The sequence below is a fragment of the Megalobrama amblycephala genome, linkage group LG3, assembly GCF_018812025.1.
Source record: "Megalobrama amblycephala isolate DHTTF-2021 linkage group LG3, ASM1881202v1, whole genome shotgun sequence".
NCBI classification, from domain to species: Eukaryota; Metazoa; Chordata; class Actinopteri; order Cypriniformes; family Xenocyprididae; genus Megalobrama; species Megalobrama amblycephala.
The window spans coordinates 61,046,347-61,074,071 of NC_063046.1; the positions used below are offsets into that span (position 1 = coordinate 61,046,347).

General features: G+C 39.6%; 1 protein-coding gene across 5 annotated transcripts in view; it reads right to left on the reverse strand.

Annotated features, from left to right (window-relative positions):
- The window catches only part of cdh31 (cadherin 31), a 93,500-nt gene that overhangs the window by 58,765 nt on the left and 7,010 nt on the right, over positions 1–27,725 (reverse strand). For 2 of the 5 annotated variants that reach the window (XM_048186362.1, XM_048186361.1), the window contains exons 4-7: positions 27,320–27,460; positions 27,069–27,224; positions 26,605–26,749; positions 26,324–26,496 (exon numbers count right to left, since the gene is read on the reverse strand). In XM_048186362.1, the coding sequence (XP_048042319.1) occupies positions 26,324–26,496; positions 26,605–26,749; positions 27,069–27,224; positions 27,320–27,460 (615 nt within the window). Of the gene's footprint in view, positions 1–6,018; positions 6,297–7,623; positions 7,739–7,840; positions 8,077–17,328; positions 18,222–18,312; positions 18,457–22,841; positions 22,973–23,227; positions 23,447–23,562; positions 23,788–23,881; positions 24,025–24,424; positions 24,670–24,753; positions 24,940–26,110; positions 26,240–26,323; positions 26,497–26,604; positions 26,750–27,068; positions 27,225–27,319; positions 27,461–27,725 lie in introns of those variants that run through there. The other 3 variants (XM_048186360.1, XM_048186365.1, XM_048186364.1) reach the window with 3 other exon arrangements.

Genomic DNA, 27,725 nt, shown 5'->3' on the forward strand with positions numbered 1-27,725 from the left:
TCCTTCGTTCCAAGGCGAGAGGCGACTCTCTCTCCTTCGTTCCAAGGCGAGAGGCGACTCTCTCCTTCGTCCCAAGGCGAGAGGCGACTCTTTCCTTCGTCCCAAGGCGAGAGGCGACTCTCTCTCCTTCGTCCCAAGGCAAGAGGCGACTCTCTCTCCTTCGTCCCAAGGCGACTCTCTCTCCTTCGTCCCAAGGCAAGAGGCGACTCTCTCTCCTTCGTCCCAAGGCGACTCTCTCTCCTTCATCCCAAGGCCACTCTCTCTCCTTCGTCCCAAGGCAAGAGGCAACTCTCTCTCCTTTGTCCCAAGGCGACTCTCTCTCCTTCATCCCAAGGCAACTCTCTCTCCTTCGTCCCAAGGTGAGAGGCGACTCTCTCTCCTTCATTCCAAGGCGAGAGGCGACTCTCTCCTTCGTCCCAAGGCGAGAGGCGACTCTTTCCTTCGTCCCAAGGCAAGAGGCGACTCTCTCTCCTTCGTCCCAAGGCGACTCTCTCTCCTTCATCCCAAGGCGACTCTCTCTCATTCGTCCCAAGGTGAGAGGCGACTCTCTCTCCTTCGTTCCAAGGCGAGAGGTGACTCTCTCCTTCGTCCCAAGGTGAGAGGTGACTCTCTCCTTCGTCCCAAGGCGACTCTCTCTCCTTCGTTCCAAGGCGAGAGGCGACTCTCTCCTTCGTCCCAAGGCGAGAGGTGACTCTCTCTTTCGTCCCAAGGCGAGAGGCGACTCTCTCTCTTTCGTCCCAAGGCGAGAGGGGACTCTCTCTCCTTTGTCCCAAGGCGACTCTCTCTTTCGTCCCAAGGCGAGAGGCGACTCTCTCTCTTTCGTCCCAAGGCGAGAGGTGACTCTCTCTCCTTCGTCCCAAGGCGAGAGGCGACTCTCTCTCCTTCGTCCCAAGGCGAGAGGCGACTCTCTCTCCTTCGTCCCAAGGCGAGAGGCGACTCTCTCTCTCCATCGTCCCGAGGCGACTCTCTCTCCTTCGTCCCAAGGCGAGAGGCAACTCTCTCTCCTTCGTCCCAAGGCGAGAGGCGACTCTCTCTCCTTCGTCCAAAGGCGACACTCTCTCTGGAGGCTCCCTATCCCCTGACCCACACCCTTTCCAGCCTCCAGAGTGCCCACCCCCTCTCCCCAGTTGGACTTTTTGAGGCGCAAGGTCGCGCCTTCCGGGAGGAGGGAGATATGTCAGTGTTCTGTGTGTATGTTTCCCCTGTGTCACATGTTATTTTGTTCAGTTTTCCTGCCACTAGTTTGTTCCCTTGGTTACCTTGATTTTGAGTTCTATTAGTCCCAGCTGTGTCTTGTTAATTAACCTTGTTTGGCCCTCACCTGTATATATTCCGAGAGGCGACTCTCTCTCTTTCATCCCAAGGCGAGAGGCGACTCTCTCTCTTTCGTCCCAAGGCGGGAGGCGACTCTCTCTCCTTTGTCCCAAGGCGACTCTCTCTCTTTCGTACCAAGACGAGAGGCGACTCTCTCTCCTTCGCCCCAAGGCGAGAGGCGACTCTCTCTCCTTCGTCCCAAGGCGAGAGGCGACTCTCTCTCCTTCGTCCCAAGGCGAGAGGCGACTCAATTCAATTCAATTCAATTCAATTGGGCTTTATTGGCATGACTGTGTTATGATACAATGTTGCCAAAGCAATAAACATGTAATAGGTTATACAGGTATAGATTGATAATTAAATAAAATAAAAGGAAGAAGAGAAAAAAGAAATATATATACATGCATGGCTATATTGTATATGTTATCATATAATTTAAAGACTCTCTCTCCTTCGTCCCAAGGCGAGAGGCGACTCTCTCTCTCCATCGTCCCAAGGCAACTCTCTCTCCTTCGTCCCAAGGCGAGAGGCGACTCTCTCTCCTTCGTCCAAAGGCGACTCTCTCTCTGGAGGCTCCCTATCCCCTGACCCACACCCTTTCCAGCCTCCAGAGTGCCCACCCCCTCTCCTCAGTTGGACTTTTTGAGGCGCAAGGTCGCACCTTCCGGGAGGAGGGAGATATGTCAGTGTTCTGTGTGTATGTTTCTCCTGTGTCACATGTTATTTTGTTCAGTTTTCCTGCCACTAGTTTGTTCCCTTGGTTACCCTGATTTTGAGTTCTATTAGTCCCAGCTGTGTCTTGTTAATTAACCTTGTTTGCCCCTCACCTGTATATATTCCGTGTTCTCCCTCAGTCTTTGTCGGTTGTCATCATTATTTCACGTCTTTGTATACGTCTGTTATACGTCTGTCATGCTATGTGTATTGTTCTCCTGCATGCTGTCATTAAAGACCCTGTTATTGTATCTCCATCGTCTGCTTGTGTTTCCCATAACCATGCACTGCGACAGTATGACAAAGTATTTTTGTGCCAAATGACTACTTCCGGTTTCAGTACAGGATTTCGAGGCAGTCTCATTTAAGAAAAATAACAGTTAGTGCTTAACACTCTGAGGTCTAAAAACGCGCCGGCGCGTTTTGCAGTTTTTTTTTCACATTGCAGCAAAACAGACTTAAAATACTCCGTCATTTTTTATCATAGAGACGTAAGTAATATATCAATTGAAACTATAGAATGTCTTCTTTTTTTTGTGTACACTCACAATCAAAATAAAACTTTGTGCTTTTTAAAAATAAATAAAATATACAGGGTGTGCTGTCCTGCCATCTCCGTCTCTGCAAACATCATTCTAAAACGTCACTAAAAGTAACTAAAATAGACGATGAACTAGAATCTGACGATGAACGTCTGTATTTTGAAGAGCGACTTGATCCAGCTGAAGATACAGTTTCTGATGAGTAAGTGATTTAGTTTTACTTAAATTATTTGACGTGTTTTTTCTATATAAGCGTACATATATATTTGCCTTATATTTACATCTAGGCCTATCTATATAACTCTATATAACTTTATATCATAAAAATGCTTATAAATAGAATGCTTTTCTGTTGATATACTTAAATTATTTGACGTGTTTTTTTTATATAAGCGTACATATATATTTGCCTTATATTTACATCTATCTATATAAGTTTATCTCATAAAAATGCTTATAAATAGAATGCTTTTCTGTTGATATTCGACTTGTTATTAATATGCATAGATACGTTGGATACACGCGTTAGATCGATTAACTGCATGCAGTTGAATAGCATATTATGATAGACGTGAATGTGCTAAAATATGCTTGGTTGTGAAATGCGCGAACGTGTTGCTATTCACTAAATGTGCTAACTGATATAGCAGACTGTAACGTTTACACATTCGCACACTTTGTCCGGTAATGGCCAATTGACAGACATATACAGCATGCTTGTATACCTGTTAATTTCCTGTCAGTTATGTATAGCTAATGGTATGAGAGTAGTATCTTATATGCTAATAATAACAGTTTTTTTTGTTTTGTTTTAGAAATGTGGATCCATCACTCTCGCATTCACCTGCAATTCTCACTAAGAGGGCACGCAGCAACACAGGCGATAATGAGAAAGAGTAAGTACATGTTTACCCACTAAATGTGCTAACTGATATAGCAGACTGTAACGTTTACACATTCGCACACTTTGTCCGGTAATGGCCAGTTGACAGACATATACAGCATGCTTGTATACCTGTTACTTTCCTGTCCGTTTATGGTATGTTATGGTATGTCCGTTTATGCTCACATTCACCTGCAATTCCCACTAAGAGGGCACCCAGCAACACAGGCGGAAATGAGAAAGAGTAAGTACATGTTCACCCACTATATGGTAGGCCTATGTACACTACCGTTCAATAGTTTGAAATCGGTATGATTTTTCATGTTTTTAAAATAAGTTTCGTCTGCTCACCAAGGCTACATTTATTCAATTAAAAATACAGTAAAAACAGTAATATTGTGAAATATTATTCCAATTTAAAATAACTGTGTACTATTTAGTCTACAGTGTCACATGATCCTTCAGAAATCATTCTAATATGAGGATTTGCTACTCAAGAGACATTTATTGTTTACAATTGTTCAGAAATGTTTCTTGAGCTGCAAATCATCATATTAGAATGATTTCTGAAGGATCATGTGACACTGAAGACTGGAGTAATGATGGTGAATATTCAGCTTTGACATCACAAGAATAAATGACTTTGTGAAATATATTTAAATAGTACACAGTTATTTTAAATTGGAATAATATTTCACAATATTCCTGTTTTTACTGTATTTTTAATTAAATAAATGTAGCCTTGGTGAGCAGACGAAACGTATTTTAAAAACATTAAAAATCTTAGTGATCCCAAACTTTTGAACGGTAGTGTATGTATATATGTGTCTGTATGGCTTTCTTTCTTATGTGTGCACAATATATTAGCATTAGTGCTTGGTAATGTTAATATATACAATAATAAACATTATATTAGTATTAGTTATTGATGATGCAAATAGTATAGCTCCTTGTGTAATAACCATCTCACTGTTATTTTTTTCTCCAGCTATAGCCCTAATGAGAGTGCTCCAAAACCCCTTGCAAAAAAGGCCAAGAAAAACATTCAGACAAGCAACAGGCATTCAGCTCTGTCATGGAAAACAGATAATGACACTGACATGGTTCCACAGACTCTGAGATTCCTACCTGCACGGGAACCTGGACCACAGCTGCGTCCTGCTGATGAACACACTCCTAAGAGTCTCTTCAAAATGTTCAAAATGCAAGGAATAATGCCACCGCTGGTCGTCGGAACTGCATGCTTTGCAAAGTACAGCTTGGTAAAAGGCAAGACACACCTTGGAAATGCCAGGCATGTGACATTTACTTGTGTCTTCAGTTGAAAAGGAACTGTTTTCAAAAATGGCACACAGATGTGTGACTGTTCAGATTCTCTGTTCACCACCTCTCACTGACCATTGGGCTGCAAAGATTATCTATATGTGATCAAGCAGGTTATGTATAGGGTGTAAAAGTGGGCTTTTTTTATAAACCTTACCTTTATTTGCCTGTATACACAAAATGTGCCTTTGACCCTAGTTTATATGTGGATTATATTGTTAACTTTATTTTAAATAAAAAAGAAAAAAAACAATGATATGTCTTGTCTTTGCATTTTCTTAGTTGACTCAGTCACATTCCTGACTGAATGGCTCATTATGCGGCTCATTAGGGGCAGGGTCTTAATCTCCCCAGGTGTAAATCACTTCATTATTCATGAAGAGTCACACCTCTTCGCATATGCCCTACCTAAACAAAAAGTGTCTTAGAAATTTAAAATCAATACAATGTTTTATGTGTCAGAGTAGGGAGGATCATTTCCACATCATTTTGAAGCAAAAACTCTACACTAAAATATACAATTCTCAAAAGTCTTGTGAAAAAACATTTAGTATGCATTTTGAGGTATTGTTTCAGTTACTTTTTTTTTTGTTTTTTCAATAACCACGCATAAACATTATTCCTTTAAAAACACAAACATGTACATACATGTTCCTCACATATTATGGTAGCCTAGTTTGTGCTGAATACAGTGTAATGACACTTTTGTCATTAATATGTTTATAACCAACTGAAAAAAGCACAAATGTCAGAGCATGTCAAAACTTCTCCAGGGCCCAAAATCAGCCTCAGACTCCAGAGGGTTAAGATACGTGCCATCAAAGTCAGTCAACACAAACCGGTTTCATAATTTGAAACAATCACCCGTGCAGGAACTGAGAATTATTTTCTCTTAAGATATTTAGGAAAAATGACTAGAAAAGTATAAAGAATTACAAAATGTGAAGTTTTTCTGTGTGTAAAAAAATGTGCATTTCCAAAAAAAATGGTTAAACTCATGAAATTTCCAATCCAAACCTAAGATTACCTAAACTTTAATACTGTTCTATTTTAATCATAAAAGGTAATTCATAAAGTTACTGTTTTGTATTTAGTTGTAAATATGTACAGAATTTGGTAGTTGAATATGCCCATTTAAAGTACCATAGTAAAGCAGCACATATAAAAAACTGAAATGAGGTTCCAAAAGAGGTCAGGCTTGTACTGTACTGACAGCAGTTTCTTGAAGAAACTTGTTTGTACCTGTGGAGAGGAGATGACTGCGTCCACATGATGGTCGCTATGATGGTCCTCATGATGGTCCCTATGATGGTCCTCATGACGGTGGACTCGCTCAACTCTGACAGACACCATGTGCTTCTTGCCACTGGAGTCCCAAGCATGCACAGAATATGCCTTGTGACCTTCATGAAGAGTGACTTGTCTCTTCAGGGTTACAGTCCCATCCATGTCCACATCAAACCGCTTGTCAACGGAGTGAAAGAGCGTTCTTGTTCTTCCATCACAATTACTGAAAGTTACTGGGGGAGGGAAAGGAGCATAAACTTAGACAGGGTGAACAAATTCAAGCTATGACTTCAATGTGTTGTTTAAAAAGATGATTTTAAAACTTTTCCTTAAGAAAAATAAAGTATAAATTTATATGCTGACATTTGTAGCAGTACAGACTCGAGTTATATTACCGCAAAACACAAAATAGCGACCGTGAACCAAAATTTCGATTTTTTGATAATTATTGATATTCAGACTCCAGAGAACATTTCTGCACTGGTTTGGTTCCGATCAGGTCAAAAACTTAGGACTAGTTTGCAAAAGTAGGTTTTTCAAAAAAAAAAAAAAATACCCGAATCCAACTCAAGTCCGCCTTGAGTCAAGGATTCCAATGATATAAGACACTTGAGCCTGGGCCTAACGGTTAAGGAGTTATGAGCCATTTCATACTTTTGACCACTGTAGCACCCCCGTCAGGCTGATTGGGACAAGCCTTGGTGACTACTACCAGCCCTCTCTACGACTTATGGTTTGATCTGCCCGATCACTTTTAGGGGAGAAGGCTGATCCTTGGAAAATTTAACAATTACAATAGGGTTTCAGCACTACACGCTTGAACCCCTAATTATAAACCATCTTTAACCAGCATCGCTTTTCATGGAAACAACCTGAATCAATGCATAAAATAGAAATGTTTACACTTAATAATAACTGTGGCCAATAAAGTTCAGGGTATGATGAAACCAAAAATAATTGGGTTAATATTTCAATATTTCAATGATTGAAAAGAAAAAAAAGAAGTGACAAATCTTAAAGGATTTGTTGGCCCTGATCTCCTGGTTTCACACCCACAGAAACTCACCGAATTAAATCATTTGAATTTCACAACATCTGCAGAGACTTACTGAAGCATGACATTTATATAGAGACTTTAATTTAACACCTGGCCTCACTTCCTGATATATAGGAGAACTAAAATGTGTTTTAATTGAACACTTGTGGGGTTCAGTCCTAGGTGGAACAGAAAAACATTAGTTTAACCTGCACAAATAAATAAAAACTCCACATTTGCTTTGTCACACCAGAGACTACAAAATTAAAAAAATTGCCAATATCTTTACAAAGTCTCTAGACCTAATAAAGGGTTAAGGTGAAGAATCAAAATTAAGTGCTGTAAAACAAAGTTATACTTTCAGCAAAACTCGAGGCACAACAATTAAACTTGAGGGGAGACCAGATTTATCGCAGGCATTAGCATAGACCACACATAGGATTTTTGAAATAGTGTACTTCACATTACCTTCAATATTAAAACATTTAAAAAACGCTTCAGTAATGAGATTTGTGAAGACTTACCTCTTCCTAGTCTCTTTCCCCTGTGAAGGTGATCTCTGTGCACTTTAAAAACGACTATCTCCGACTCAAACCCAGGTGTACATGTCGACGACTCCGTATATCCACACGAAAATACCTAGTTTAAAAAAATTGAACAAATAAAACATTTTATAACAAACCGAAGCCTTCAATGACGAAACCGCGCGACAGTTTTCAACGTCACAAAACAAAAACTTACCTGAAAAAGAAAAACGATCACTGCTAATCCCACAATCCTTACACAAGCCATTCGACACGATAAAATCCACAGAAAATCCTTCAGCTTTCCAATCTTTCGAAGTGTTTTAAGTGTAGAGCAGCTCTTCCTTCCAACCTCTCAGCAGCCGCAAATTGAGGAAAATGGTCTTCAGCAGGTAGTTGGGCTCTGATATAAGCAGCCAGGTGACCTCGCCCATCTGGTGATCTATACCCATTTCCACATATGGGTATGTATGGCCTACACGCAGGTAAAAAAAAAAGATTTAGATCTTGTTCAAAAATCTCCCGGTTAGTGATCCTGTGTATGCAGGTGCCCGGATTGTGCAACTGCTGTTCACTCAAGTGAAAACTTCTTTCATGGCTTTTCCACATGAAAAATCCCCCAGACACCTCCTCTGCCTGCTGCTGTTGATGTTAAAATCCACAATAAATTGTGGATTTAAAGTTTGATCAAACTAAAAGGGAAATTGTTTATTAGACTATGTCTATAAAATATCAAAAGTAAAATAATACAATACCACATATACAATATCATGTATGTCAGTGCAGTCTGTTCATACAAATAGTGCTTCTATTCTCAATGAATATCATTTACAAAATGGTCAGTAAAATGTAATATGTTGACTTTACTTAGAAAAAGCGAGGAAACTGATTGCCTTAAAATTTCCAAGTAAAGTAGTGTGTTAATTTTTAGTTGTCATAACTTAATTCAGTTAAGTAAAGATAATTTGTTGGTTCTGTTAATTTAAAATCATTAGTTGGGTTAACTTATTACTAGTGTTCACATTACTATGAAAATCTTGGGAAACCGATTGCCTTCAAATGTTCAGGTAAGCTGAATTAAAAAATATAAGTTAAGAAAAAGAGCAACAACAGATATTAGGCAAAACATTATTTATTGCTCATCAATTTTCTTCAGACACTACAGTGTACCAAACAATGCCATTCTGGCACCCCTAAATTCTAAAAATTTTTCATTAATGTAATAATATGCATTACAAATCATGACTGATGAATAAACCAATAATACTAACAGTCTTTTGACAAGCAACTGAATAGCTGACCATGAAACAAAAGTCAATGTTAGCTTAATTTTGACAGTTTAAACTTTGGCAGGTGACAATTTAACTCTTTAATTAAAAAGAATGTTGACTTTAGTGCAACCGCATGATTAAAGAATGAAATTCTCTCATCATTTACTCACCCTCATGACGTCACAAACCCATAAGACTGGTTAGACTTTGAAACATAAATGAAGATATTTTTAATGAAATCTGAAAGGTTTCTGTCCCTCCAACTGAAAGTCCAGGTAACCAAAACTTAAAAGATCCAAAAAAGTTTCCCATCCTGTTTTCTTTAAAATTATCTAAATTTGTGTTTGAAAGACTAACCAAAGTCAAACAACATGAGAGTAAAAAACTGATGACAGAATTTACATTTTTGGGTGAACTAAGCTTTTAACAATCTCAAACAGCCTTTGCTTACATCAACAGAAGGGTTTTAAGTTAATGTAGTTTTGGTTTCAGAGAATTGTGTCCAAGGGAAAGAAAAACTCCAAATTTGGCACATATCAGCCCAAAAATTAGTCACATGGCACCTAGAAGGTTTTCAAGTTGATCCATGACAATGGCTCAGTCTAGAATAATGCTGTGCATGAAGACTCCAAATGTAGTTCTTGTGGAGGAAGAATCCTGGCTGTTTTCTGTTATCAAGGTCAGAATACCCGAAGAAGGGTGTGTCACAATCACAGTCCTAATGAAAAGGGAACAGCAATATCACAATTCTGGTTACATTACAAATTAAAATTACAAATGTACATATAACAAAGTACCAGTTCTACGTACAACTAACAGAGATTAATTATGGTTGCTAAAGGGTTAATTCACCCCAAAATGAAAATTCTCATTAATTACTCGCCCACATGTCGTTTCACACCTGTAAGACCTTCGATGATCTTCGGAACAAAAATTACGATATTTTTGATGAAATCCGAGAGCTCTCTGATCCCTCCATAGACCGCAATTTAATATCCACTTTCAAGGTCCAGAAAGGTACTAAAGACATTGTTAAAATAGTTAATTTGACTGCAGTGCTTCAACCTTAATGTTGTGAAGAGACGAGAATACTTTTTTGCGTCCACAGCTTCCGTTTTCTACGTCAGAATGCCGGCTCAGTATTAGCCGGCTCCTGCATCAGCATCACACATGCGTCATGCTGCTCACATGAACGGCGTCAGCCAATACTGAGCCGGCATTCTGACGTAGAACCTGGAAGCACTGAATGTAAACAGTGTAGGAGAATGAAATTGAAGAGAAGAGATTGTTGAATAAAATCGTTATTTTTGTTTTGTTTTTGTGCACAAAAAGTATTCTTGATGCTTCATAACATTAAGGTTGAACCACTGCAGTCATGTTGACTGTTTTAACAATGGCTTTAGTACCTTTCTGGGCCTTGAAAGTGTTGATTATATTGCTGTCTATGGACGAGTCTATCTGAGGCGATCAAGGATGATCTGGCTACCAGAGAACCTGCCCGTGATCTTGAGACTCTTATCGATCAAGCAATCCAGCTGGATAATCACTTGAGAGAGAGAAACCTGAACCTTCTGTTTCCACCCTGTCTTCCAGCCCTACTCCTGTTCAAATGGTACCAGTGCCCCAAGAATCTATGCAGTTGGGTAGGACTCGACTTTCTCCTTCAGAATGAGACCGTCGTATGAGGGAGCACCGTTGTTTATATTGTGGATTGTATGGTCATTTTCTTTCCACCTACCCAGAGCTCTCGGGACACACCTGATCCCGCACAGGCAAGGAAGGACTGTAACGGGATTAACACACACTACTTAACCTTCCAACTCTGGGGTGTTCTTTCCCATCACACTCACTTGGGGAGACCAAAAACACCTACGCCAGGCCTTGATTGATTCCAGCGCAGCCGGGAACTTCATGGATATTTCCCTTGCCAAAAGTCTCCAGATCCCAACTAATTCCCTTCCTGCTCCCCTAACTGTGACAGCCTTGGATGGAAGACCGTTAGCTCCAGGGAAAATAACCCACCTCACCTCTCTCCTTTGTCTCTTCACTTACCAGCACCAGGAGAGAATGTGTTTTCACCCAATACAGTCTCCAGAGTTTCCTGTTTTCCTTGGTTACCCCTGGCTCCTCCAGCATAACCCGCACTTTGACTGGTCCACTGGCGCAGTCCTCAGTTTGTTGCACCTGTCAGACTACATGCTTGGTCCAGAACTCCCCTGATCCTGTTCTCGAGTCTCAGGAACCCTTAGATCTATCTCAAGTCCATACCTCACCTTCTTGACAACAATCTGTATGTTGAACCTGAGAAATGTGAGTTTCATGTGTCCCAGGTTCAGTTTCTGGGGTTCATCATCAAGCCTGGACAGATACAAATGAACCCTCAAAAAAGTTCAAACAGTTGTGGATCAGCCCTCCCCCTCGTCGGTAAAGGAAGTACAACTTTGCCAACTTTGCCAATTTTTATCGCAAGCTCATCCTGAACTTCAGTTCTGTAGCAGCTCCTTTATCTGCTTTCACCAAGGGGAACACAGCTGGCTTTTATTGGGGACCTGAAGCAGAATTGGCCTTTAACGAACTCAAATGCTGTTTTACCTCTGCACTTATTTTTATTCTCCCGAACCCCGATATTCCTTTCATCATGGAGGTCGATGCCTCAGATGTAGGAGTTGGAGCTGTGCTGTCCCAAAGGGGTGAGGACAACCTTTGTGCATTCCTTTCCCACCGCCTTACACAGACTGAGAGGAACTATCACATGGGGGATCGAGAGTTACTGGCAGTTAAGCTAGCGCTTGAAGAGTGGAGGCATTGGCTTGAGGCGGCCAAACACCCATTCCAAGTGCTTACGGACCACAAGAACCTGGAACACATTCAGCAAGCTAAGCGACTCAACCCCCGCCAGGCACATTGGTCCTTATTCTTCAACCGATTCCAGTTCATCTTATCCTACCGCCCCGGCTCCAAGAACGTAAAACCTGATGCATTGTCCCGAGTTTATGTAAACACTCCTCAAGAAGATTCCATTACACCAATTATCCCCAGTTCCAAAATAATAGCACCTATCAGGTGGGAGCTGGAAAGTACTGTGAAACAAGCCCAAGCCAGAGAACCTGACCCAGGAGGAGAGCCTACTAACTGTCTGTTTGTCCCGAAAGCTGTCCGCCCCCAGATCCTCCAGTGGGGCTACTGCTCACGTCTCACTTGTCATCCTGGCACTTCTCATGCCCTTGAGTTCGGTTTTGGTGGCCAACTATCAAGGAGGATGTCACAACATTTGTAAACATCTGTCCCACATGCAACCAAGGTAAAGTCTCTCACCGCTCACCCCAGGGGCTACTGCACCCTCTTTTAATACCACACAGACCTTGGTCTCATCTTTCCATGGATTTTATCACTAGACTACTGCTATCACAGGGCAACACCACTATCATGATTGATAAATATGTGTTGATAGATTCTCCAAGGCCACCCGGTTTATTCCCTTGCCCAAACTGCCCACTGCAAAAGAGACTGCTGAATTGATTATAACCCATGTCTTTTGAGTCTTTGGCATTCCACAAGACATCGTCTCTGATCGAGGACTCCAATTTTCCTCTTATTTCTGGCGGGCGTTTTGTCAATCTTTGGGGGCTTCAGTGAGTCTATCTTCTGGGTTCCACCCAGAGTCCAAAGGCTTAACCAAGATCTTGAGACTACCCAGAGGTGCAGCTAACAACCCATCCTCTTGGTCTTCCTTCATCACGTGGGCAGAATATGCTCACAACACCCTTCGCTCCTCTGCTACAGGCATGTCCCCTTTTGAGTGGCAGTTCGGTATACTCCTCTACTATTCCCTGAGCAAGAAGTGGAAGCTGCAGTTCCCTCCACTCAACAGTTCGACAAGCGCTGCCGCCAGACATGGAAAAAGGCCAGACTCAAGCTCCTTAAGGTCTCTCAGCAGTACCAGCACCAGGCTAATCACAGACGCTGATCTGCCCCCACTCTGCGCCCTGGCCAAAGAGTCTGGCTCTCCACCAAGAACATTCCCTTGCGGGTGGAGTCCCGTAAACTTTCCCAGAGGTTCATCGGGCCCTTTAAGATTTCCAGGAAAGTTAACCCAGTTACTTATCATTTATACTTGCCTAAGTCTTTAAAGATAAATCCCACTTTTCATGTCTCACTGTTAAAACCTGTTTTGTATTCTCTGTTTCTTGCAAAAGGTAAACCTCCCCCTCCTTGTATCATTGGTGGCCAGTCAGCCTACACAGTCCACCGAATACTACCGAAAAACATTCTTTTATTCAAAACATGCAGCCAAAGACCAGTAACTTGAAAATGCTAACTGCTAATTTCGATTAGCACAATCAAACACAACTCAACAATTTCAATTATATAACATCACACCCAGTGTCACTGTGTAAGTTATTTAATCTGATTATATTACACTATCGATAAATGTATATTAAACAATTCAGAAATTTAAAAAATGAGAAACAAGCACCAACTCACCATTCCATGTGCTTCTCCCCTCAGAATACGTTGCAAGTTGACTCCACCTTCAGGTAGAACTGCGCATGACCACTCAAAAAATTTCATTCTACTCACTATTTTAAGTAGAGGATAATTGAATCTACTGAGTTTAATATCTTTCAGTTCTAAAAAGTTGTTACTTAGTTAAACTCAGTATGGTCAACAAACTTACTCAAAATAAGTTATTAGTAAGATCATCATTTACATTTTACAGTGTGATGAAATTTTTTTGCTTAGGTTTCATTAAATCATATTGCAAATCTTCCATGGTAGCTTACTTATTTCATTGGTATTCCTTGTGACCCTGATGATTTACTTCAAGACTGGTGATACAACGGTTATGACTCTCCAAGAGTCTTCCCACACAATGCTGTAATAATATTCTCCCTAACAAGGTCTATAGTGCTTGCTTTGTATTATAGCCTACTATTGACACTAATGTATTTATTAATTTAACAGATTAATTGCGGGTGAGAGAATAGAAAATAGCATGTCTGTCAGTCTTGTTTGCTTTATGCCTCAGGCTATCAAAGATACTTTTTATTTTCTCCTTTAGTGTTGATTTTAATCATGAGTTTCAAACCATTTTGTTTCCAACAGAGCTTGGTAAAATGAGTAAAATTGGTAAAATTATTTACTGTCAGGAGAAAATATATATCACTATCTGTTGTTTTATTCAATGCAAGATCATTAGCTATATTGAATGGGTGTATAGTTAAAATATATGGCAGATATAATACATGTCACCTTTATTTTTCTAGTGCTTCAAACTTCACAATAATAAATAGGAAAGTGATGATGCAAATTTGATCAAATATAAGGCTGTAATTCTGCTGTAAAGCAGAAGTAGCAAGACAATAGTGCCATTATTATTCAGCTGGAGTCCGTTCAATGTTGATTCAGTTCTGTTCAATAACTCTAAAGCACATTCTTCATCAAACGAGTTCAATTCAGCTACAAGTCGCTCTACTGTAAACTATGGAAGCTTGTTTCTGCCACTCAATAAAAAGTAAAAAGGGTAACTAACTTTTAATCTCACAATTCTGACTTTTTTCTTGCAATTGCGAGATTTAAACTTACTTAAAGTTATAAAGTCAGTGTTGCGAGATTTAAACTCGTGATTCTGAGTTGCAATTCTGAGAAATAAAGACATAATTGTGAGATATAAACTTGCAGTTGTGAGTTATAAAATCCAAATTGTGAGATATAAACCCACAATTTTTAAAAAAGTATTACAATTTAACTATATAAAACCACATTTTTGAGAAAAAAAATCAGATCACGGTTCTAACGTGTTAGCACAATTGTCTGTTTATATCTCACAATTCTGACTCTATAACTTGCAATTGCGAGTTTATATCTCGCAATTCTTACTATTTTCTTGCAATTTCGATATAAACTCATAAAAAGGCACAATTACTTTGATTTTTAATTCATGTTGGAAATAAGACTCTATAGAAAAAAAGTAATGTCGTTACAGCTCGAGCCAGTTCAATGTTGATTCAGTTCAACTATGTTGATTCAATGCAACTAAGCAAGCCAAAATAAAAACACAAGACCAACGTTATTTTTAATTTTAGGATTCTTTTTTGCTGGATAAATATTCATCCAACAATGTTAGTAAGGTCACTAAACTGTACTCTGAGTGTGAGAGTTTGGTTCTTCTCACAAAACTTGAAAATATGAATGTTATTCAGCTGACCTTTATATAAGAACACATACAAAGAAAAACATTGTGTTCTTCATCCTTGGGGAAACTGAGAGCTGTTGAACTAATTGCTATCAGTTCTGAAGTTTAATGTGTCTTTGTAATTTCAGTCTTTGTAGTAGACTGAGACTCACTGACTTTGTAGCATGACGAGACAATGACGACAACTCTAGTTTAAGCACCGTTTCTAAATGTGATTTTTTTATATACATTGAGTAATCAAAGCTTAATAAAATTAAATACAATCTACGGCTTCAGTGTATTTCCACATGTGTGCATTTGAAGAAAGGAATGAAATTAATTCCAGCACCTAGGAAGACAATTAATATTTTGTTAATCCTTAGTTTGGAGTCTGCTTATCTGTGGCCCTGGAGGACAAATATTGCAGGAGAAAACAAGAAGTACTCTGAGCAGAATGTGACCAAGGCCTGCATACCATTCCCAGACCGGAGAGAGCATGAGAATTGGAAATACATCTTCACATCTTCCGTTTTTAGTGTGACATGAGTTTTGTTAATATATCTCGAGTATTGCTACTTGATTTTAATGTGTGTGCCTCTTAATCATTGCCCACTGTGCATGTCATTTCAGTTTTTAGGCCTTGATATATGTGTAATTAAGTTTTAACTGTGTTCAGACTTCATGAACTAACAAAAATGTTTGTTGCTACAAATACTAATCAGGGGTGCGTTTCCCAAAGCAAACTATGGTCGCAAGTTCTGTCGTTACCAATAGAGTTCAATGGGACTTACGACCATGGTTCACCAACGATGCTTTCGGGAAACTCACCCCAGGGTAGCGTTTCCCAAAAGCATCGTAAGCCTAAGTTGATCATAGTTGATTGGTTTCAATGGAACTATGATCAACTTAAGCTTATGATGCTTTTTTATGAAACGCTGCCCAGTGCACTTTGAAGGGAGAATGACATTACGGTCCATTTCTTTGGGTCAAAAAGTCTTGAATTCTCATTTAAAAATTGATTTTTTTTTTAGGATTTTGAAAAAAAAAAGAGAAATTGATATGTTTTGTAATAAAAACTTGTTTGCTTACCGTCGAAAAAATAAAAATGTCTCCTACTATATTCCAGTCTTTGTTCCTCCCCTGGCTTAGGTCGAGTATCCTGCCTCCAGAGTGCTTTGATTTCACTCTGTAGTTCCTAGGTTGAGTATATTGCTCCCCTTTCAGGGTTTTAGGCTTTACTCCCAGGGATGACCATCTCTGGACCGGTGAGTCGGTATTGCCTTTTTGCAGTCCTTCTCACAGGTTTCTTTCTCTCTGAGGAAGTTGGTACAGATTCTGTTCTTTCAGACAGGTTGTTGGCCTGACTAGCCCTTGTCTGGGCTGGTTCGGCCTCCCTGGTGGCCTTCGGGGTTGACTTTTGTCCCACTAGTAAGTGACTGGCCAGAGTCCTCTCGCTCCATTGGCCATTCTCCCTTAAAGGAACCCCTTCTTTTGAAGCCATTGGTTTCAAGCCTTTGAGCGGCCTTGGTAAGCCTTCACTCTGTGGAGGCCTCTTTGAGGCTTTTTAGTTTGGGCAGTGGCCGTAGGGAGTTGTGTCACTGACAGCCTGTGAGCCGGGGTTGAGTGCTTTGCTCTCTTCTCAGCCATTTTGGCATGCACTCCCCTCAGCATGGCAGCGTGGGTATTCCGTTCCCCATATGCATTCTAGGATGCAGTGCGAGTTCCCTCTCGAAAGGGAATGTCTTGGGTTACGACTGTAACCCTGGTTCCCTGAGAACAGGGAACAAGACACTGTCTCATTGCCATGTCTCTGGGCTGCCTGCTAGTCACTTCAGACGAACAGAGGATGTCATGTTCTCTAGGCGCCCCTTATATACACTGTCTGGTCGCACTAGTATGATGTCATAGTCTGTCGCCGGCCAATAGAATTGGCGTGATTCAACTTTCCCTTCAGACACCCGTCACGAGGGTGTTCCCCATATGCATTCTAGGATGCAGTGTCTCGTTCCTTGGGGTTACAGTTGTAACCAGAGACGATTTTAGTGTTGTAACTTTGCATAACTCAGTCATTACTATAGAAAGTACAAGGAACATGTATAACAAGGATACCGTAAAATAGTGTTACCACAGTTTCACTCAGAAATGAGTCGTAAATACGATAAAGTTGGTCGAAACCATTTCATGCAGACTTTAAAAATCTTTTGGCCAGGGTTGTATGTTAAGTGTGCTAATAGAGTGAACTCTTGGAAACAAAAACCGTAAAAGTAATTTGTTTAATAAAATAGGCAAATGCATCAATGTAAAAATTTAATGCCAAAACAAGCATATAACTATATAAAAGAAATAAAAACATACAACCTTGCAGCTGAAGGGGAAAAGGATAGACACCAGCAAATATCATACAAAAAGTTTGAAAAATCAGTGCTTTTCAAAACAGAAAAAAAAAAAAAAAAAAAAAAAAAAAAAAAAAAAATTAAAAAAGCTAAAAAATGTACAGTATAGTTCATGCTTTAGATAAATCTTTAATGCCAAAGAAATTGTAAAAAAAAAAAAAAAAAATTGAAAAATGTGGGATTTGCAAAATCATTACATAAAACATACTGGGCAAACAACTTAAAATTGGGGACAAAATCTTAAGCTGCATTTCAGCTGCTTATCCACAGAGCAATCACAACAGATTGTCTTTTCAATTGGGAGCGTCATTTAGAGGAAAAAAGCCAAGTTCCTGCCTAGACTGCTCCCACGAAAAGAAAACACTTCAAGTCAAAGAATCTTTCCTTTATGTTGACAGGTGAGCAGTGCTATTTTTCCAGTTCCAACTTTAAACATAATATTCAATCACCAGACCATAAAGTGAAGTATAAAATTATCATATTTTGCACTTTTAAACCATCAATGTGCCTCTTGCACAGAAAGAGAGAGAAATGAACAAAAAACAAAAAGTCTTAATCCTCTTCTCCTCCAAACATGTCTGCCAGCTTCTTGAAGCGTGGGCCCCAGTCATTGAGGAAGTCGTAGTCCTGGTCATGTCCTGAGCTAGAGGAGTTGATGGAACTAAGCGAACCGGCATCTGAGCCGCCTCCTTCATAGTCAAACACCAGGAGGGAGTCGTAGGGGGGCGCTGTGGGGTCGTTATCTGCAGCATTCAGATTCTACCGTACAAAGAATTGTGTTACTGTCATACTTAAGCCTTGCTTTAAAAGGAATTTTCTTAATTGATGTTCAAAAGTAACAATCACTTACATCATCAATGAATGTGCCAATCTCCTCAGGGTTGGCTGGTCGAGGTCTATACTGAGGTGCTGGCATGAAAGTGGGCGCCACATCGTTTCTAAACACTTCAGGTCTGTTGTCCAAGCCTCGATGCAACACACTCAGATCATAGTCCTGTGTAGAAAGGGTGTTTGATGTTTAAAAAGAACTGCAAACAGGAAACCATCTACTACATAACAGCAGACAGTTGGTCAACGTTGCAAATGTTCACACCTTGCATTTACAGCATATCAACATCAGCGTAATTGCAACAGCAGGTATGCAGCAAGCATTCACACTAAGAGTGTTCCTGTTGACTTTTGGTTTACCACATTATTTCCTTTTACAATGCTCATTCATTAGTCAAGAGTCACTACGAGTGGAGCATTGCAACTACAAACTACTGTTAATCATTAAGGGATCGTGATCTCGATTTAAACACCCAATTATCTTATTCTTAAATGACAATGAGTCATTAGGTAAATTAAAACTTTGAAAAGTACGATCACAGCGAACATTCAGATCAGAGTTCTGATCCCAAAGAGAGCAGTTGTCATGTATAGGTAGATTCAAAGCCTTTTCAACCACACCGTATCATTATTTCTGTCTTACAATCATTCAAATTAAATCACAGAAGTATTGGGATAAACGTTTATAGTTTGGATATAAACACTGATGTCTATGGTAGCTATCAAAATAGTTATCACCTTTTTAAAGTAAATTGACGCTTCCAATAACTATCAATTATATCGTTACACCAGTAGGTGGCGACAAGTGACTTAAATGTAACAATCATTCATTCAAAAATGCAGATTCATCCAGTGATGAAACAAAGTCTTTTTGAGAGAGTCATTGAATCATTCAACCAGATTAAAAAAAATATATATATATAAATAAAAATAAACATTTTCTAAACAGACTGGGGCAATTAACATTTTGCCAGAACCTCTAGTAAATGCACAGCAATAGATTGCTTGCATCACTTCAGTCAGACTTAAGGCGACCTCACACACGATGTTTGGCTGGATTTTGCCAAACTTCCAAGCTCTGTGACAAAACCCCCAGATCACAAGCAGACTGGAGCCCATTGCCAAATCTCTTTGCCATTATCACCAAATTATTTTGTAGCATGTGCGTGTGACACAACAAGACCATATGGGCAGGATGAAGTTTTTCCAAAGACATAGAAAAGACATTTTCCAAAGACATTACCATTTCATAAAATGGTAAACCTCACATTTTAGCCTTTAAAACCATTTCTTAAGAAAAAGAGAAGTCAATTCAGCAACCTCCTGGCATAATCAAAGTTACAGACATAGGCTTGGGGGGAGCCTAATCATTCAGTCCTGTCAATCATTATTATGAGCTTACACTGATGAGCCAAATCTTTATTACCAGTCACATGCAAAGTGAATATGACATATCTCCTAACAAGGCCACATATTAATGTCAGGGTAGATTCGATGGCAAGCAAACAATTAGTTCTCGTAATCAATGTGTTGGATGCAGGAGAAATGGGCAAAAATAAAGACCTTTAATTTGACATGGGCCAAAATGTTATGGCAAGGTGACTAGTTCAGAGTATCTCTGAAATGGCAAGGCTTATGTGTTGCTCCCAGTCAGGCAACCCATGGTTCACTGATGCATGAGGGCAATGAAGGCTATTCCGAATGGTCTGAGCCAACAGAAGGCCTACTGTGGCACCAAACCACACAAAATTAATGTTATGGGAGGAACGTCTCAACAGCACACTGCACTGTGCTGCGTAGCCACAGACCAATCTTTGTTGCTATATGTCCACCGTCAAAAGCACCTACAAAGGGCGCCTGGTTACATTTGCTTTATTGCCACACTTTAAAGGTGCAATAGGAGATTCTCTTCAGAAATTATTTTTTTGTTATGCTGGTTGAAAGTCTCCTGTATTCTGATAGCAATCACTATGTTAAGCAGTCTAAATGTATTTTTGTAAATGTATATCAACTGTGGAAGGTGCAGAACCATAAAACGTTTGTTCAATCATTGCGTTCAGTCCAACAGCATCTGTTCCCTGTCGGTCAACATGTTTGCAGACATACGTCATCAGCATGTTTCTTGTACGCGGTGCAGAGTCAGCACAAGAATGACAGGCGAACAACAATAGCCCCACTTGCCTTCTGAGCTGACAACATGTGGCAATGGAAATGTATCGATCAAAACAAAGACAGTCTTAGAAAGGGCTATAACAAAAAAAGGCTCGGTCATAAGAGATAAAAACTCAAACTGATATCGGTGTTGTTTTTCCATGATGGAGACAACTGTGGGAATCAAAGGGTCTGAAAGATGACGCCATGGTTGCAGTATTTCTCTTGGACAGGCAGATACATGGTATGATTTGATTTTAATGTGCTGAAATACTATCACCTTTCTGGTTATAAAGACAGTGATGCAGTTTATTTTGTGCTCAATGCTGCTAGTTTTCATCAGCTGTCACGTTAGAAGTGTCCAACATTCATTTGCTGAATAATTAATTTTTTAAAAGTTGTTTAGGTTCATTATTGAAGTACTGTGTCATTCACTGTACTGTAAAGTTCTCACCGGTGAATGACACTATGTAATCCAATAACTTTGTCTCTGGTCGTCTCGCTTCTGGACTGTGCATGTTCACGTTTTGAGGCAGCGTGGTTTTGGACAACGATTTGCAGGAAGGATGGGACGTACACTTTCAATGCTAGCAGGCTAGAGTTAGCATTTTCCCAGAACACCTGCTGCACCTTTAATATGTGAATTATATTATCAGAAAACTTAAAGTTTAGTGTTCTCAGGCTTTTATTTGTGCTTAATGGATAAAACAACGGAGCTGCGGTCTCAGGATTATGGCTGCTGTAAATTTGAAATGCCACAAGATGACACTGTTTAAAATACAAATCTTTCCCGGAATCAGAGAAAAGCTTTGAAGATTCGAGAGGCTTCATTTCACCATCCCTACCACCTACCTAAACATTGCTGCAGACCAGGTACACCCCTCCAAGACAGTGGTGTTCCTTGGTGGAAGAGGCGTCCTTCGGCAGGATAGTGCACAGCACACATTGTTCAGAAATAGTTTGAGGAACATGAAGAGTTCAAGGTGATGCCCTGGCTCTCAAATTTCCCCGATCTCAATTTAATTGAGCAAATCCCATGTGGGCAAATCCCATGTGGGCAAATCCCATGGCACTTGTCAAAGAGTAGGGGTGTAACCCCAGTATCCTGGCCAAATTCTCTCCATTGGACCTTATCAATCATGGTCTCCTAATAATCCCCATCCACTGAATTGGCTCGCTCCTCGCCACCTATAGCTGCCATGTGGTGAGCGCACCAGTACCGTTGTACTGCGGCTGTGGTCACATCATCCAAGTGGATGCTGCACACTGGTGGTTGATGAGAGACCCCGCAATATGATTGTAAAGCACTTTGGGTGTACAGTAGTACATAGTCAAGCGCTATATAAATGCCTCATTCATGTGCTGGACCAACAAGTTCAATCCACGGTGGCTTTACCTCACAACCTACAAGACTTGAAAGGATCTGCTGCTAATGTCTTGGTGGCAGATACTACAGGACACCTACAGAAGTTTTGTAGAGTCCATGCCTTGGCAGGTCGGCACCGTTTTGGCAGCAAGCGGAAGACATCACTTCCACATCTCTTTTGCCAAATGTCTGACTGTTCATTCTAACACCACATAATTTCACACTGTACAAGTTTGGCACTGCAATGCGGGGTTAACACTGTGAAAGTGGTGCTAACCCTGCTCCAGAGCAGGATTTCATAATCCCGGGTAAAAAGCAGCGCTAACCCTGCTTCTAAAGTGTGAAATGTTCATTTACCCAGGGTTAAAAGCGGCGTTTAGAACAACGCTAACCCAGGCTTAAATGCAGTGTGAAAAGCCCTACTCTGTATAACATTTAGTTGTGCTCAGAGCTCGAGCCAAGGCTCAGCGAATCAAGTTAATTTGCCATTAACTTAAGATTGGAAAGGCAGGTGAACTACTGAAAACTTACTTTGAAACGTGCAGTGCTCAAAACTACAATTACATCATAGCCTTTTGAAGTTTAATAAGCAGTTACATTAAGTTACATCACAATTCCTTTTTCTGTTCCCAATTTAAGATCTCCTGAAATAATCAAGTCGTTTTTTTTGTACCATTTATATATCTTGGTACAAGTCTTTTTATTTGATAGAATTGAATTTAAGTCTAAGACATTTTAAGGACTCATAGGGACCCTGAACCTTGTGTAGTGCGAGCACCACAGCGATTCAGGTAGTAAATTACTGGACTTTGAATAAAGTCCCATAAGAGCTTTCTGAGTGCAAGTAGGTCACCCCATTATTTTAGAGCTTCACAAATGCTTGTACAGCAAAAAGACATGTTGCTTGTGCAAAAGCCAAGTAACGGCAAGTTTGTCCGTCAATATTCAGTTTTAAAATTAACCAAACAAATACAAATGAATTCAGCCATGAAAAACTCATAAACCATAAAAAGTTTTTTCAAATTAAAACCAACCTGATCATCTTCTCCACCGCCTTCCTCATCATAATAGTAGATGTTGTCCCTTATATCATCTTCAGCAAGGAGAGGTTCTTTTTTGGTGCTACTTTTCCTCCTCATGAACAAGAGCAGAAGAAGGGCGAGCACTGTAGTATAAGGAACAACTTATTTACCCTAAAGAATTCAGCAGTATCAATAATGAACTAAGAAAGATCAAAAAGGGATTGCTATTAATCTTATGGCAGGAGTTCAATTCAAAGAGTGAAACAGCTTATTAGTACAAGTGACCTTTTCTGCAGTATAAAGTATGTACATTAAACTTTCTGTAGGCATTCAACATCTGGAAGACAAACTACATACACAGACACACACGTATATAAAGCATGGGAGAAATTACATACATAGCAGAAGCAGGATTGCTCCTAGGATTCCAAGAACTCCAGATAGTGGTATTCCTGCTATCTGTTTGTCAGTACATTTGACATCATCTCCTTCACAGTCACACACAGATACTTGAATGGTGCTATCCTGAGACAGCCTCTCCCGATCAAAAACTCTCAGGACAACATTGTAGTCACCCTGCTCCAATGCAAACTTCGGTTTCAGAAAGACACCGGTTGCTAAAATGGGCACATTATAGTAGTTAGACATGTACACAAAGCCAGCCAGATATTTTAATGTGTAACATATGAAAGAATGAGATTAATTTCTCCTTAAAACATTAGTAATTGCTCACATGTTTCGTTCATCACAGTGGACCAATTTTTACTGGTTTCTCCTTGAGTCTCAACAGTAAAGGGACCAGCATAAGGAGGGTCATCTTTGTCCATTATAGAGAGAAGCACTGGGGCTGAACCACGATTGCACATTTCTATATTCCTTTCATTAATGACAGGAGCGTTGTCATTTACGTCCGACAATTCAATTATCAGGGTTCCAGTACCAGTTGCTGGAGTCTTATCTGAACACAAGCACAGACATTAGAAAAAGGCTATGCTAGCATGATTTCTTATTCTAAAAAATAAATAAATAAATAAATAAATAAATAATATTACCATCATCCACAGCCAGAATGATAGCTTTGTATTTGCCATCTTTGACATAGGAAGATTCTCTATCCATAGGTTTCCTGACTTTAATCAATCCAGTGTCTTGATTTACACTCAGCCAGCCGTCAGGATCATTGCCAATTTTATACCTGGAAGGAACCAAAACATACAAGTTAAAACTAAAAAAAGTTCAGCAAGAACAACGTAATCAAGTATTGCCTGGAAATTGAAAATAATTCAAAAGATATACAGGCATGCTGTAATTTAAATTGTGGGCAGAAGAGGTTTGATATTGGAAGGGATAAAAGGCCTTGAAAGGTATCTGTTAAACAGTAGCTAAGATAGTTCTCAGTGGTTTCTAGTGCTAGTGAGGCTGTTTGACCAAAAAAGAAAAATAATTAATGAACTCATTCCATGCAAATCTATGCAATTTTTGTTAGCTACAAGATCTGAATCTCTAAAGAAAACAGTCAGAATTTTCAAACGGGATAATGAAATGTTGGTGGTTTGATTGTCTGGAAGGGGAAAATAATTTGCAACATTTCTTACGTTATCTTCTGTGATTTTCCAATATCTGGATCAGTGGCTGTATAAGTAACCAATTCACTATCAACCGGTGAATCTTCAGGTTTGTAAATAATCTTCTCCTTTGGATTAAACTCTGGAGGCTCATTCACATCTTCTACATTCACCGTGACTGTGGCAGTGGAAGTGGCCAAAGAACCGACAAACGGCTCATCGTTCTCAACAATCACAGACAGAATGTATTGCTTGTTCTTCTCAAAGTCCAGAGGCTGAATGGAAAAGAAAGTGTCTTTTACTAAAGTTAAATCATCACAACCAATCGCCTGTGCAAACACATGAGCAACACACAGTACCTTTACAGTGGTGATGATGCCCTCTAGCTTGTTGGGTCCAGTACTGACACTGAAAAACCCACCCTTGTCTCCGCTAATAATGCGATATTTGGTTGACCAGGCAGGAGATCCCTCTTCATCTTCATCAGTAACTGTAAGTTTGGCCACTTCAGCTCCTACTTTATTCTCTGGGACAGATACAGTGTGCTAAAACAAAGAGATGCATGATGCATAAGTATTAAAGTTAAAACACTTACAATATCAGGGGTGCTCAAGTGGTATGCAGGTACGCATGAGTGGCAAAAAATAAATAATGCGTACCAAAAAACATGGAGGGAAGCGCTTTTGAGTACCAACTTCTTTGAGGACCGGTTTGCAGAACCATGTTTACTTACTGGACTAGGATTTTTCTCCATCTCTGGTAAGATAGCAATCATGATGATAAGTGTGTTCTTTAATTATTAGGTGTGAAACAGATCACAGTTAATCCGTGATCTATACGGATAAGGTCCAATGGTTTGGTAAGCATGTGATTCGCATGGGATTAACTGCTAAATTTAATCATCATAGAGTGAAAGTTTATCATTTGGATGCGTTTTGTCTCACCAATTAACACGATTTCAAAAGCGGGAGAGGTGAAAATCGGGACTCGCAAGCTGTTTTTTTTTTTTTTTTTTTTTTTTTTTTAAATGTACATACATTTATAAACACAGTATTATATTACCTTTGATCAAATTACAAAAACAAAAAAACAAAAAGCTATTTAATGCTGCTGTGAGGATGTTTCTAATACAGCGGCTATTGCAGTGACAGTAAAATTACATCTTTCTTCTGACTGCCGTTATCAATCGCTCTGTATTTTTTCCTCTTTTTGAAAGTTATGAAAACAATTGTGGAGTTTCTTTTGCCATTTCTGCAAATGGAAACTAAATTTAATGAAGTCTCTCATTCACCGCTATAAAAGTTAACCCAACTATGACAACTTCTGCTTTTGAGAAACCAGGAAATGTGAAAAGGGTCTATTCCTCTTTCACGTTTACTTGCGCTTGAACAGATACAGACACACAAAATTATGTCAAAATACTTGGCAAGTATTCTCTCAGTTATGTCATAAGCGAACAGTTGAGAAAGAAACTGGATGTGTCAGTCATTAGGTCTGTGCTTTCCTTCTTAAAGTGACAGCAGCCTAATATTCTTGCTGTTGTCTGCCATTAATCTTAGTAAAATAAAATCATTATCTACCATGTTCAAGAGAAGAGACGACAGTGAGAAGAGCAGTCAGGAGGAAAGTGATGAGGACAGCTTTTAGGATAAGTGTGTCACATAAGTTATGTGCACCCCTGTATATTATAACACTGAATATATCAAAATACATTACCGAGGTTTGATCAAACTGAGGTGCGTTATCATTGCTGTCAGTCACAGTAATAACAGCTGTGCCAGTGGTTGAAAAACCTTTTCCTTCCATATCAGCAACGGCAACTGTCAAAGTGTATTTGGACCATTTCTGAAAGGGAAAATGTTTTCTGTTGAGTTTACTTACATTAAATCATTCTTCATCACAGTGAGATTCATTCATCAGATTTCTCACCTCTTTGTCCAAACCTAAAGAATTCACATAAATTCCTCCAGTAACAGAGTTGATTTGAAACATGTTTGGATTTGGTGATTCTGGATCTTGCTTGACAATTGAGTATCTGATCACACCATTGTCAGTCTCTGGATCATCTGCATCAGTGGCTGTGACTGTCATAAACTCATGACCTTCAGTGAGAGAAGAATAAAGACTGATTAGGTGGTACGAGCTGAAGAGGCATTTGGGGGAAAAACTGCTAAAAACAATTTCACTGAGAAACTGCACCATACACCTACCTATTCCAGCAGCTTCAGGAACATTTCCATTGAATGGATTTTCAGTAAAAACAGGCCTATTATCATTTTGGTCCAGCACATTTACAATAATTTCCATTGGCTTTTCTGTTATATTCACATCAACTCCAGTAGCATGAGTCATAAGCTAAAGACAGGAGAAGAAATACAGGCATGTTAAGCAGCAAATATCCGAGGTTGTTTGAAAACAAATCAAAATTAGAGTTGTATCTTTAGTCCATGTCTGTTAGGTGACATCAATATACAAGTTTAGCTGAAGAAAACAGTCTTAATGTAGTAGATATGCAAATTATATTATACAAAAAAGGGTCTCTGCAAACAACTGTGTAAATGCATTTCATCAGACCCTTTTAGAATTAAGAATTAAGAATGAACTATCCAACACTGAAATACACTAAGAAATAAATATTGATTTTTAAAGTTTGAGAGACTAAAAATCATCTTACTCTGTATGAAGCTTTTGTTTCTCTGTCGAGTGGCTTAGTCACAAACAGATTCCCTGATAATTTTTCTATAGTGAAAAGCCCCTTAGGGTCCAGATCTGCTCCTTCACCTGTGATCCTGTATGCCATCTGAGCTTCAAGAGAGTAGTCCGACTTTATCTAAAAACAGAAAGCAATAAGAGAACAAAATCAATAACAGAAACCTCTTTCTCGTCCATCTCTTTTCAAACATTCCCTTCATGACTTTCACTCACCTGGACCAGCTTTATTGGGAAAGGACCTCTGCTATTCTCAATTACATTGATTGGAGGAATAATCCAACCTCTCTTTGCTCTCTTTAGACCCGTCGAAGACTTTGGAAACATCAGAACCAGATCATTAGAAGGAGATTCCATCTGCAAATGTTAGTAAAATACAATGAGCGACATTAATCTGGTACATTCTTAGTAGAGATGGGCGATAAAAATGATAATTGTGATACAATTTTCCTCGATAAAACTAGGGATGCGCCGATCCGATACTCGGTATCGGCTCAGATTTTGCCAGATCGGGTATTGGTCAAACGGGACCGATTCAACATCCGATACTATGCGTGTACTATTGTGTGTTATTGTCAAGCCCCACAAAAAACCCAAAAACATTAAAGAGCACCATAGAGTT